The 14,508-nt window shown below is 40.5% G+C and overlaps 2 protein-coding genes across 3 annotated transcripts; both read left to right on the forward strand.

Moving 5' to 3' along the window:
* The first annotated feature begins 791 nt into the window (after nt 1–791).
* LOC117260466 (heterogeneous nuclear ribonucleoprotein A0-like) lies at nt 792–5,509 on the forward strand. Of its 2 annotated transcripts, none has more exons than XM_033632411.2 (3): nt 792–3,042; nt 3,373–3,478; nt 5,401–5,509. In XM_033632411.2, exon 1 carries the CDS (start codon nt 860–862, stop codon nt 1,754–1,756), a length of 897 nt encoding a protein of 298 aa, XP_033488302.1. In that variant the 5' UTR covers nt 792–859; the 3' UTR covers nt 1,757–3,042; nt 3,373–3,478; nt 5,401–5,509. The 2 variants fall into 2 exon arrangements, with proteins under 2 accessions (XP_033488302.1, XP_033488303.1); XM_033632412.2 differs by having other exon boundaries at nt 792–1,926.
* On the forward strand, nt 3,367–10,663 carry LOC117260465 (heterogeneous nuclear ribonucleoprotein A0-like). Its single transcript, XM_033632410.2, has 2 exons — nt 3,367–3,478; nt 8,756–10,663. The coding sequence occupies exon 2, from the start codon at nt 9,077–9,079 to the stop codon at nt 9,992–9,994; it is 918 nt and encodes a 305-aa protein (XP_033488301.1). The 5' UTR covers nt 3,367–3,478; nt 8,756–9,076; the 3' UTR covers nt 9,995–10,663.
* The last annotated feature ends 3,845 nt before the right edge of the window (nt 10,664–14,508 follow it).

Below are 14,508 nucleotides of genomic sequence, written 5' to 3' on the forward strand. Positions count from 1 at the left end.
AAATTTGGGAAGCTGGAACCAGTTAACTTTACTTGCTTTAACCACTGGTTTATTATCAAAGAATTAAATGATTAATTGCACACTCATTGATTGGCTACTCAGCTGTTAAAGCTATAGATTTTTTGCCCAGTCCACCAGTAGCTTCTATTGTCCTCAGCTTCTCTCTCACTAACCAAGCTGCTGCTGCTTACTGTGATGAATCCTGCTTTTTGCCCCATATACTGATATGAGTGTCCATTGTCTTGTATAAAATCATAAATGGACTGGCTCAGCTTTTAAATATAATTCACACAGTGTGCCACATTTCATTGTATTCTTGGTTGAGGATGTGGTTTTAGTTGAAACCCATGTACTCACGATGATCTTCAAAAGCTTCCTGTTAACTCGGCCTAATGATGTGTGAGCTTCATGTCTGGAGGAATTAGATTACATTTATGTCGAAAGAAAGACAAAATGTAGATTTATTTTTGTATTTTTTGGGATGCAAAATGTGTAAATATCACGACAAGCATTTGGTCGATGCGTTCTGTAACCATGTGACACAGAAACCATCCTGCCAAATGTAGCACGCGACAATATGAGCGTCATAATATGTAAACGTAGAAATATTTATTATGTTTTATAATTATATGATGTTTTTTGTAGATTGTATATGGTCGTTTTCTACATTTTAAACAAAACAGCTGTTGTCTTTTGTTACACAAAGAAACAGTATCGGACCGGAAGAGGTGTCAACAGTTATTCGAGCCAGTCTGTCGTCACACAACGCGTTCGTTATAAATTCAGCTGCGCTCTTCTCCCTCCGCCATTTTGAGATCACCGCTCAGTTGAGTACCAGCCAGCCTTTCGATATCTAAAGATGACTGACCAGCTTTGCAAACTTTTCGTCGGTGGCCTCAACGTCGACACCGATGACGATGGCCTGCGCAAGCACTTCGAGCAGTACGGTATGCTCACCGACTGTGTCGTCGTCGTGAACAAGCAGCTGCAGCGGTCCCGCTGTTTCGGCTTTGTGACCTACTCCACACCGGAGGAGGCCGACGCCGCCATGGCGGCTAGGCCTCACACCGTCGACGGCAACGCGGTCGAGGTGAAGCGGGCCGTGGCGAGAGAAGACGCCAACAAACCAGAGGCCCTCGCAAAGGTGAAGAAAATCTTCGTCGGTGGCCTGAAAGACGACATTGAAGAAGAGCATCTGAGCGATTACTTCTCTCAGTACGGCCAGATCGAGAAGGCCGAAGTCATCTCGGAGAAGGAGACCGGAAAGAAAAGGGGATTCGGCTTTGTTTACTTCACCGACCACGACGCAGCCGACAAAGCGGTTGTGGTGAAGTTTCACACCGTTAATGGACACAAAGTTGAGGTGAAGAAAGCCCTGACAAAGCAGGAGATGCAGGCGGCCAACAGAACCGGCATGGGGCCTAGAGGCAGACCAACAAGAGGCATGAGGGGAAATCAAAATGGCTACGGCAGCAGGGAGTACGGCGGAAACTACAACTACGGAAATGGCGGAGGCTACAACTGTGGCGGCGGCTACGGAGGGTATGGCGGACCAGGTTACGGTGGTTATGGAGACCAGGGAGGTGGCTATGGTGGCGGAAACGGCTACAACGAGTTCGGCAGCGGCTATGGTCAGCACTCATCTGGTTACGGCCCCATGAAGACGCCCTTCGGCGGCCAGAGGAGCGGTGCTCCCTACACCAGAGGCGGCGGTGGCGGCGGCTACCCGAGGGGGGGCTACGGCGGCGGCTACTAGATGAGTCCGCACTAATCAACCACCCCCACCCCCCTGCCATAAATTACCTCCAGCCAGGATTTGGACGACAAAATCAAATTCAGTAACGGGGCGTCTGCCGTGAAATCCAACAATGGCAGAGATACGGACAAAGAGACCCCCCTAATCATCAGACCTCAAAACCCAAACAGGTAGGAAGGTCACTTCCCAGAAAGCCTGATAATAACGAGCAGCTGTTGTTGCCGTTCAACTAGGACACGTTAAAATGAAGAATAAAAGCATACAGTGAATCCCCCTTTTTTATTATGTACCCACGCCTACGCGTGTAGTTGTCGTTTAGAGTTGAATATTATTTTTTATTTGCGTTCACTCGTTGTTTTGCAAATTTCGATGTAGGATTGTTTTGATGATTATCCTAATATTTGCATTTTAAGCAATTAGATTTTGTTTTTCTGGAGTAAACTTTAGTGTGATTTCAATGTATGAGGATGAGAAAGCATGTTTTTTTGTCGTGTTGGATTTCATAGCTTGTCATTACATCAACTTGTATGATTATATACTTGGGTTATTCAGCCAAGGTGGGAACGTGATACTGCAGGATCCAGTTTCCTTGTTTTCTCCCCCATACTGTACTCTACCAAACTCTCCTCACGCATAGTAATAGTTCCAGTCTAAATATTGTTCATTTTTCATTACCTGTAGCAATATCTAATGTATATTGTATACTTTCATGTCTGGAGAACAAAACCTACTGTTTAAAACATTTTTGGTATGCTTATGTATGTTCATTTTAAATAAAACGTTATACCACTTAGCTTAGTTATTTTACTTATTTAACCAGGCTTCCTCAAGTTCATCCACAGGTTTTATAAGTGACCTCATCTTGATCTTTAGTTACATGGCATCTTTCCCACAGTTTATTCCCTTACTCTCAGGTGGGTGAAATGGTTACAGAATGGTTGTAGTCTACCCACAGCCAATGCATGTAGGCTTTGTAGGGTTTGACCTTTGTGTTTTTAAAATTATGTGGTTTTTAGACATGCTAATGACTTTTTTATATATATATATTTCTTTCCTTTTACATATTTGAATACATATCAATATGTGGACATGAGGGCTCTGATATTTATCTTTGATTATTCCTACTTCCTATTAGGTGTTCTTACTCGTATTCCAGTATGCTATCCCAGCCATAATAGCCGTAGCAGTTTGTTTGTAGGCTACATCAGGACCCTGTTGATTACCTGGGGTCGATTGTGATAGGAGTCTGAAATATCTCTTTAGGATATCCACATCCAGCAAACTAGGTATGTAAATCAACCTGTCTTCACTCTGTGTTGGTCAACCATGTATGGCATATCTTTTGTGAGATGGTGCACAAGTGCGCCATTATTTAATCATAAAGTATCTGACACTTTAATCATAGCTCAATGCGTCTTATGTAGCTAATCTTAAAATAAGAACAAAAATGGGGGGGTTACTTGATTTGGCCTTTAATGAACTTTAAAGTGGGTGGAAGGGGACCCAAATTTTGTTCCACCATTTATATGAAATAATGGAACGAGTACATTGGTGTCTCTTCCAGGAAACTTTGCACGGTCCAGTTTCTTACTCTGTTTCTCTCCCGTCTCCTCCAGGTTGCTACGGTAACCTGGGCACGAGGACATCACCCCGAAAACGATGGGGTGTGTGTCTGCACGCCGACGAGGGTACCGGAGAGTGGTTGTGCCTTCTCCCCCTCAGGTGAAGTCAGTTTTCACAAAGGATTCCCCAGTGTGGTCTAACATGGGTTTTCCCCCCTGAAAGGTTTTAACGAAGAGTTGGTGGATTATAAAGTTTGGGAGAATTTTGATAACACAGTGCCCCAGTGCGATCTCAAATATATTTCCCCAATGCCTGAAAACTAAACTAATGTGATTTCAAAGTGTTCTGTCTTATTCCTTTTTAATCTTTCTTTCAGTTTTATTTAGGACCACTTGCTGATGATGACCTGGGAGTCAGAGCTTGCACTTTGGGCACTGTGGGTTTCAAAATGCAATAAATGTTTATGATTATACTTGTCTTGTGTTTTTAATAAGTCTTCGTGGTTTTATAAAATCAATATTTAATTAATGGCAACTTTAATGACACTCAAGGGCTGCTAACATCACAAAATGTCAATAAAAAGATACAATAAGCAAAGCACTAGTTAAAAACAATGACTACAAATAACAGAGCATAGGTCAAGAATGAGCAGGTATAAAATAAGAGGCAGTTGTTGCAGTTAAAAGTAAGCAAGCGCATTTTAAAATAACTTCTCAAGGAGCAGTTTAGTATAAACTCCAAGACAGGCCATGTGTGAGCTTGGCCACAATGTGACTTGGTTTTTCCCAATGAGGAATATTTAAAATAAATGGCCTGCGATACTTGGTTGAACACATAAGCGTAGATACAGATTTGATATTTGCAGGTACATTCTTTATTTCACCTGTGGTAAGTGTTAATGAAATGTGAATGGCTTCAGTGGTCGCTGTAGTGGTCCAAAAATCCAATGCAGCAGAGCTTGGAGGCTTAACACGCACACTTGTACTGATCGTTTTCCTGCAGACAAAAGTGATGAAAAATCACATGGTTGCACGGCCCCACGTGCGTCTTGCAGTTACTTAATCAGGAAGTAGAGGCTTCCATGTGCAGGATACTGTACGTAGACCTCATGGCAACCTCTTATCTGCTCTGCCATCAAAACATGATTGAAACAGCTATCAAATAAATGTATTACAATAAGGCGTTTCCTGAAGAGCCAAGATATTGCAGTTGTTCATCTCTGTGCAGCCTGATGAACTGTAAACAGATTAAAGGCTGCAAAATGAGCTGCCAGTTACATAACTACGGTTGCGTTTGACTTTATTACAATGCACTGCAGCATTTAGCGATAGGGAGTGTTGCTAGGTAAACAAGAGGTTGGTCATACTGATCAGAAGTTGAGGCATTTTTTCTTTAATACCAGTCTTGTAATGAGCATAGAACTTAATGTTGAACAGGCCTGGGAGGTGTTAATAAAGACCATGGGCTAATTTTTCTGGCAACTGAGTACATTTTTGTGATTCAGCACCTTTTAGGAAACATTTAAATAAGAAATGAGAAAAAGAGTTGCATTGTTTTCTCCTGATTAACATTCAGAAGACAGGTGCAGCCCATGTAATTTTTCTCTGTAGTCTGCCGGCCAAACTGTCCATCAGTACCTAAAAGGATATGTATTCCTGTAGGTGAAGTCTAATGGGTTTTCATTGTGTTGGTAAATTAAACTGATTTTGATAACTGAGCAGGAAGGATCATTACTTGAAGAGCCCTCTCTGATAAAGACGGACATGGTCTTCATCTGTTTAAACAATGAGCTAAAGTGATCATAAGAGAGCTCAAAATTAAACAATATATTTGACAGAATAACAGTCTTCCTCCTTAATTTAGCAGTGGTGTCTTTATTAAAACCAAAACCACTGCGACAAGAGACAATTTGGGTTTTGAAAAATTGGAGGGAAGGGCATTCTTGTAGTGTGGTCCTGTCTGACGTGCTGTGACACATAACTTTGGTTACATGTGTCAGAAATACTGTTGTGTTATAATAGTGTTGCTTGACGTGGCGATTGGAGTGTAAATTTTCCCTCTGTTCTCTTACCTTTTTATAGGATAATGGGGCTTGACGATTTCTGATCATCCCATAAGAACAGGAAACAACTGTTATGTTGGCTGTGCTTTTTATGAATCTACAATAAATTATATATTTTTATACACCAAGACACTTTGTTATGTTGCTTATTTATATTGAGAGTAGTTGGTTGCATGTCTGCCAACGGTGATACCTTCAATGAAGGGGTCAAAATAAGGTTGTGATCTGGTTTGTGTTGGACGGTTAAGGTTTGCAGAGGCGGTGATACCAAAGGTCTGACATTGTTGGATGTATTCATGTTTCATTCAAACACATACATATAACATCTTCCAATCTGATTACATTTTTGGGTCATGGTTAGTTCTATAACCATGGTCTAAATCAGTGCCTAAAATGTTCAGTGGGCTTGACTGGCCTGTGGTGAGGTTGTTTTGGCACTTCAGGTGAAACCAAAGGATTTGTCTTTACATTCACAGCCTAAATTACACTGTTTCTGCACCTCTATGTATACATGCGTAACTGTTTGGGGTATCTAAAGGAGCCCTGTGGAGGTTTCATGGTAACATAAGTTACGGTAACATTCAGTTAGTCACCAAAAAAAACATTGTGTGTGTCCTTTAGAGCCTTTAAAAGTGTAATTTATAAAGGTATACTATGCAGGATTGGTGGTTACTGTTTGTAAACACGCTTGGAGTCAAAAGTGAAAGCCAAACCAAGATTCAGCCGATGCATTTGGCCTCGCTGTGAATGTGTTTCTGGCACCGTGTGACTTGGATGCCTCCAGCTTACGGTCTGGGATCTGGTTTCTACCCTTTTATAAAGTCCTGACCTCACTGGAGCGCTGTGGGGGTACATGACATTACACATGCCGAGCACAGAAAATAAGAGTGTGTGATACAGACGTAATCCCCTAATAATCACCTATGAGCCACTGCTGGTGTGTTTGTCTGCAGAGATTGCCCTCTGTCTGTATTTTTTTCCCAGGAAAATCCTGCATATTATATCTTCAAATCCTGCTCAGTTTATATTCATGTTTACCAGCAGCCATTTTGGCTCACCTGTAGGTCAGTGGAATAGTGTGAAGTCATTGTCAGGAGTGGGTATCGTGCATGTACACAAGACAAACTAAACAAAACACACAGTAACAGCTTCACAAGATGTCGGAAACTTTACAGGATACTATAAGTTTGTAGAATTTCAATTGGGAGTCAGACTCATCGTAGATAAGCAGCTGAGTGTTGCATCAGTTCGTTCGAAACTAACAAGACAGAACTTGATGATCTGGTTTTAAAGTTGGACTGTCTCCCAAAACCGATACTGCAGCTTTCATGTTGACAAGTCTGTCAGAGAACTGCAGCGGGTGCAGACTGAACATGGGCACGTTGCAACATGAATTCACTTACCTGTAGTTTCTTTTGACCTCAGTTGTAGAAGCACTGAGTTTTCCCAGCAGCCTGGGAGCAGAGCGGAGATAAGTTTAACTTACTGTGAACAGACAGTGTGTTGGAAGTTCCTGTCTTTTCATATTCTCGCTATGTGTTGAAGACCTGTGTGACCAGTTCTCTTCCTGTCAGTTAACATTTTGTTTGTCTGTTCGGAAAGATGGATCCCTCCTTTATTACTCTTCTGAAGGGTGTCCTCCATTTTGTCCATGTTACAGGGTTGGTTTTTTTTAAGGAAGTGTTCACTTATCTGACTGAAGAGCCCAGAGGCAGAGGATGTTGTGTGTTGTACAAGTTGTAAAACACTGTGAGGCTGATAAATAATACTGAATGACATAAATAATTTTAAGTACAAATCTGAGATGTTAAACACTGATCAATCTGTTCACAATGAAGGCAAATATAAAGAGAGAGCTGTTGGCTACAGAGTTTCACATACGAAACACATGCAGTTGTATGAATAATCTTAATTTTGTAGAGAAAATAGCACAAGTCACCAAAGTGGGTCAACACTGTTGGTCCAAGTAAGCAGAACTGTGTCATGCATAATTTTGTGGCTCAGTACATTTGTTCTTATTATTTTTTAGCTGTGGCCTCAAGACTGCTCTGTCCTTAGTAAATAAGCAGCTAGAGGACATTATGTTTAAGCACTGGGGATTTTTTTCTTTGAAAATGTAGAAAATTGGCATTTTTTCAAAAACAGGAAAAGTTAGATTATACACTTTTTATGTCACACCTTTATATTACGAATTCTGTGTGAATACCCCTCAAGTTTTATTTTACATAAGTTATTAAATCAGTAATATAGTAAAATAATTTCTGGTGTATTTAAAGAACATTAGGGCTTTATCATGATGAAAGCATGATTGCTGTTGTCTTTAAGGAGGTATCATGTATGCCGTGTACCTTGTGTGCCTTTATTAACAGAGACCCACGTAGACTAACTTTTGTCTTTTTTGGGGGGAACACTGTACACTTTGGGCAAGAAGACAGGTGAACAGTAAAAGCCACACAGAAGCAGCATACATCGTCTTAAAACTGGGAACCTGAAGATTAATTTGAGCTACAGCTCAACACTGTGGGTCAAGTTTTTCTAGTCACAAATATAATAAACATGTTTTGGTTAGATGCCTGTTCAAATTTTAAAGGTTTAGAGTGTTAAGGGGGCTTTGAACATTATAGTAGAAGTATATGATGGCTATTCCCATGTGCATTTGTCTCATAAGCTGTTGCAGCAATTTAGTGTATATGTAATTTGTTACACTATTGGTGCTCAGTTGAAGCACGTTACCTCTTGAGAGCTGATAAAATGGTCATATATCCCTCTAGAATACCAAATTAAGACACCAAGACCCTGAGGACCACCACAGAAAAATGTGTTGTTGATTTAGTATCAAAAACTTTTCACACTTTTCTATTCTGGAAACTACTATAGTGAAATTGTCTCATTGCAGTGAGATGGCTACTAAGGGGAATAACCATCACACATGAATAAAACTGGGCTCATTTAATTCACAACAGTCTCAGCTTTCCAGTCAGATCCACTTTATACAACTCTAACACTGTTTATGGACCACATAGTGTAGAAATATTCAAATATAATAGGTGAAAATAATGTGTAATGTGTATATGACATGCAGTAGGTGCACATGTGCTCAAAGCTGTGTGGGACTAGCATAGACTGGGCCTGTCTGTAAAGGGGAAGCACGTGGGTAACCACAGAAACAACTTTCATTCAGATAGCGTGGGGTGAGAGGCCAGGGGACCTCTGTGAACATGACCATGCTGTTTTCCCTCGCCAAAACTTAGCCTCAATAAGGAGAGTCATTTCGCCCCCTTCCTGATAAGCTAGTATAACATGTTTGGTACTGCTGGATTCTTTAGTTCACATGATACTAGTGTCATCTAACTTTACAACTCTTCCCTCTACAGCTTCTCAAAGATGTCGGCCGGTGGCCCAGCGTGTCTCAGAGGGTTAATGTGCTATATGTTGTACAGGAACATAGCGAACGGGCACAAAGGTTGATATCCACGCTTCCCTCCCTCGTCAGAAATTGAACCTGAGTTTTCCGACACCACTTGAAGGCGGCAGCTACGTGAACCGCTTGCGAGCCAATGAGAGCGCTGACTCATTTAAAGCTGACCAATCAGCGACCGCTACGTCTTACGAAGGCAAGCGAGTCCGCCCCGCCCTGACGTTGCTCATTGAAGAAGAAGAAGAGGGACTGTTTCATCCTCACAAGAAATTCAATCATGACGGCCAAATTGTGTAAGCTCTTTGTCGGAGGACTGAACGTGGAAACCACAGAAGATGGCGTCCGCAAGCACTTCGAACAGTTCGGCACGTTAAGCGACTGCGTCGTGGTGATGAACCAGCAGCTCGGCCGGTCTCGCTGTTTCGGCTTCATCACCTACTCGACACCGGACGAGGCCAGCGCAGCAATGGCGGCCAAGCCACATGTCGTTGAAGGCCAAGAAGTGGAGCTGAAGAGGGCCATAGCACGCGAGGATGCTAACAACCCGGACATCGTCGCCAACGTGAAGAAAATCTTCGTCGGCGGTGTGAAAGACCACATCGAGGCGGACAACCTGTCCGAGTACTTCTCGCAGTTCGGCGTGGTGGAGAAGGCCGAGATCATCTCTGACAAGCAGACCGGCAGGAAGAGAGGTTTCGGCTTTGTCTTCTTCGAGGACACTGACTCCGCCACCAAAGCGGTGCTGAGCAAGTACCACACCATCAACGGGAACAAGGTGGAGGTGAAGAAAGCTCTGACGAAGCAGGAGATGTCCACCGGCGGCCGCGGACGAGGTCGAGGAAGGGGGATGCAAAACTATGGCGGCGGAAGAGGAGGTGGCGGCGGCTACGGAGGCGGCTACGGCAACAATTACGGAGGAGGCTATGGCGGGGGATACAACGGCGGTGGCGGCGGAGGATACGGCGGGTATGGGGGATACGATGAGGGGGGATACGACAACCAGATGGGTGGGTACAGTAATGGTGACTTTGGGGATGGCTACGGACAGCAGCACTCTAACTATGGTGCAGTGAAGGGGGGCGGCTATTCCACCTACAGGAGCGGGGGTCCCTACAACAGAGGCGGCGGCGGCGGCGGCGGCGGCGGTGGCTACAGCCGGGGAGGTGGCGGTGGTGGATACGGCGGTGGCTACTAGGGGCTCCCTCCAAGTTTTGTTTTGTTCATTGGGGAAAATTACAGCGGACTTGAATTCACACACACGCACACACACATCACACATGCCCGGGTGAGGGGTCTTTGTTGAGCTCAGTTTAAGGGAGCAGTGCCCATCACCCACACGGAATGAATGAGACTGTCCCCTGGATCCAAGCTCCCCCCACCCAGACCCCATCTGTCCTCTTATTCCACACCTTATGGACTTTACTACTAAGAATTGTGAATTATTGAACTGTACTTTTGTTATGTCGGGGGAAGACTTGCTTTGAACCATTTGTAAAGCCGTAATTAATGTCAGTCACTGCTTCTCAACTCTAAAAATTGAGTTTGTTTCGTCTTGCAAACCAGCCACATGTGTCTGTTATTTTTTGCATCATGAACTCAGGGTTATAAGTAATGTTGATGGCAGTGTCGGGCAGCATGGGACTCGATTGCTTGAGTTTCTTGATCTTAAAACACTCTCGTGACAAAGTATTTTTTGAGAAATGTCGCGAACTGTTTTGTTATCTGTAAATTTACTTTTTTTTCACCTTTCCCGTCCCATTTCAGGCTTATGTTTAGATTAAAAACTGTTTTGAAATTAATGTGTTCAGTTCACCCCTATGTTTGATTCTGCTTTTATTAAAGTTTTTAATGTTTTGAAAATCTATCCAATCTCGTAGTCTTAATTAAAATCGTGTGGGTTACATTTCAGTAGGTAATGCATGAGCTGGAGTGCACACACATTATCAGCTTTACTTGGATAATCTGCTTTTTGTAACCTCGTGAGTTCATAAAGCTACCAGCAGGAGGGAGTATTGGCTGCACATCTATGCATTTTCAGTTCATCGGCCATTTTATACCAGCACAGATTAAGTAGGTAGAAGAAGCTGATTGTCTTTATTCAGAGTAGTCACTAATATCTGATGTGCTCCTCAGATTGCTGTTCTTTTTAAGGAATCATTTATATGGGAACTTTCAATTTAATTAGTAAATAAGACAATACTCAACGATTATAACCAACTAAATTCACCTGTGCCCACATGGATGTAGTGTGAAGTATTAGAATTTTGTTTCTTGTGAGTTTAATCTCATTTTTTGGTGATTTCTCTTTTTTTTTTTCAATCTTAAATGTTGAATTTTGAGGGCTGATTTCAGTTAAGGCAAAAATAAATGGAGCAGATCTTGAGTTTAACATTAGCAACAGGATTTTCTTTGGAAAAAGGGTTTTGTTAACCTTTATAAACCCACACACATGCATGGGAGGTGGTCAGGATCTTAAGAAAAATACAATTAATAGCTGCCTCTGGGCTCCCAAATATGTCTCATCTTTCCAAATATCAACTAATAGATTTTGTTGGACACAATTTGGATGTCTATCTGCAGTCCGTGAATGAAATTAAGATCTTTAGAGATTTATTTTAATGAGTAATCTACATTTACAAAACTGACTTTGTGGATAACACTAAAAGCACTGGCAGCAGAGATAAAGAAAAGGGTATGAGCTCTCACTCTGACCCTGTTTCTGGGTACAAAAACATGGCTATTGTCTGGAGCATCAAATGGAAAGTGAAGTACATGTTACCACATATTCTGATCAGTTATTAAGGTAATGGCTTTATTTTTTAATCAGTCTAAAGACTGAAAAACTTAGACTGCAGAATGGCATCACACTGTCTCAGACATTTATGTGAGATTGTGAGATGTGTATGGAACTTTTCAATGCCTGATGTAAAAAAGATATAACACACTCTTTAAAAGCAAAGCAAGATAACATGAAATAAGTAAAGAGGGATGTTTACAACATACAAATTATTGTTTTTAAAGAAGTAGAGGCTAAAATTAGCTTTAAAAACCACAATAAGAAGCCCTGATTTAAGGGACTGGAGTATTAGATGTGGTGCAAAAAAACCCTGTATGCTGCTTTGTCTAATTTTAACTAGTTTTGAATAGAAAACTATCCTAGACCACCTGAGAGGTCTGGATGGTTCATAACAGCAGCAGATCAGTGAAGTATTGAACCTTAAAGCATGTAGCACTTTATGAACCAACAGCAGCATTTTTAAAACAAATCATTGACACAGGAAGTCAACGTAAGGATCCGGCACAGATCTAATATGATCCACTTTCTTCATCCTTTTAACGTATACAGGCAAATTACCCAGAACAAACCAATGAACACATTCAGCATAGCACGTGTGTATCTTTGATTTCTCTTTGCAGAATCAGACCCTGTTGATGTAACTGATATCAGTTAGCAGTCGCTGCTTGGAGGCCTGGGAGGTGGAAGTTTGCTGTTTGTGCCCAACTGACCTGTCATCTACCGCCCTCTGTGCAACATGTGTTCTCTGTCACCTTCAAGTTTCCATTGAACCAAAGCAACCAGAACACCTACGCTGGATAAAACCTGCTGCTTTTGCATTTTCATTTAACAAAAGACAAATTATCCCATATGTCTACATTTAAACCTCATTCGTGACAGATGTAAATTGTGTCCAGACACCTTTAGACACAGATTGGTGTCAAACCTTCAGCTGCATAACTTCTGGGGCTGACGCTTACAATCTTTGAGTGATGCCTGAAACATACAAATTGAATCACATGATCTAACAGTCATTTTCAGTCTAAAAGCAGAGAATGTTGTCTGGACTACAAATGTTTAAAAATTTCATTTAAGAGCTGAGACAATGAATAGATTTTTCCATTGATAGAATATTAATCAGCAACTATTTTGATAACCAGTTTACTGATGAAGTCACTGTACCAAGCAAAATATACCCAATATTCATTGGTTCCAGCTGTCTAAATGCATGGATTTACTGCATTTTTTGTCTTAAAGTATTGTAAACTGAGTATCAAAAGGCATTTGAAGAAATCATGGCAGGCTTAAGGAATTCAAGACAGTGTTTTTTTCACAATTTCACACACGTTATTGACAAGTTGTGTAGAAGGGGCGGCAGTAGCTCAGGCCATAGGGGCCTGAGTTGGGAACTGGAGGGTTGCTGGCCCTAGTCGCCATCCAGACCACATATGGAGCATGGACTGATAGCTGGAGAGGTGCCAGTTCACCTCCTGGGCACTGCTGAGGTGCCCTTTAGCAAGGCACCAAACTCACATCTGCTGGGCAGCTCCCTCACTCTGACATCTCTCCATTTAATGCATATATAGGTTCTGTTTGTGCACGTGTGTGTGTATTTCGGGCCTGTTTGTTTTTTGTATATGGATTACTGTTAATTTATTATGCTGATCTGTTCTGTACATCATCTATTGCACGTCTATCCCTCCTGGAAGAGGGATCCCTCCTCAGTTGGTCTTCCTGAGGTTTCTGCCATTTTTCGCCCGTTAAAGGGTTTTTTGGGTAGTTTTTCTTTATCCACTGCAAGGGTCCTACGAACATAGGGATGTCGTATGCTGTAAAGCCCTGTGAGGCAAATTGTGATTTGTGATATTGGGCTTTATAAATAAAATTGATTGATTGTTTTTATATGACAACAGAGTGAAAAAAATGTGGATTTCCCTTCAGGATTAATAAAGTAAATCTTCTGCTTCTAGATGGACAATGGATATGTTAAATAAATGATCAGCCAAATGATTGATCATTAAAACAATCATTAATTGAAGTTGTTAGTATTTTCTCTGTAAATTAAATTCATGATAAAATAAAAACTTCTAATCTGGGGGAAAAGGAACTCCTTTGTTTCCTATTTTATTATTGTGAGTCTTAAAAAAAAAAGACTAGTGAGTGACTAACACTGTCCCTTATGTGCAGGATTTCTCGTGAATAAGCTGAATCAAGATATTTCTCTCTCCAAGATATAAGTAAAACTGACTGATATCTATGCGTGTAAGTAATTCATTTGTTTTTACATTGCATTTCCCATTATTTAATATTTTACATTTTAACTACATAGTTGTCGTCTGTATAACTGGGAACATTCAATAAAGATAATTATCAAAATAAACAAACAAACAAAAACAAACAAACAAAAAAATATATATATTATATACTGTATACACACACACACACACACACACATTTTTTTCAATTATTTATTTATTTGTGTAACAAGTACACAGACAGTAAAGACAAGATAAAATCATAACAGTAATAACTAATGGGGAGAAAATAAAAATAAGATAAAAATAAATAACATAATAATATATTAATAATACCAGTAATAATATTAATAATAATGATAAATAAAAATGAAATAATTAAAATAGGATAAAAATAAATAACATAATAATATAACAATAATATCAGTAATAATAATAATAATAATAATAATAGTAAATAAAAATGAAATAAAATAAAATAGAATAAAATGAAATAACATAATAATATAATAATACAATCAATAATGATAATAATAATGAATAAAAATGAAATAATTAAAATAAAGTAAAATAAAATAAAATGGTTTTTTTTTATTAAATAAAAAAAAGGGATAATGGTCAGTGGAAATGGTTCATGCCTTCGTACAGTCGGAGCACATTTAAGCAGGTTTCGTGGAT

The sequence above is a fragment of the Epinephelus lanceolatus genome, chromosome 7 (genome assembly GCF_041903045.1).
Source record: "Epinephelus lanceolatus isolate andai-2023 chromosome 7, ASM4190304v1, whole genome shotgun sequence".
NCBI classification, from domain to species: domain Eukaryota; kingdom Metazoa; phylum Chordata; class Actinopteri; order Perciformes; family Serranidae; genus Epinephelus; species Epinephelus lanceolatus.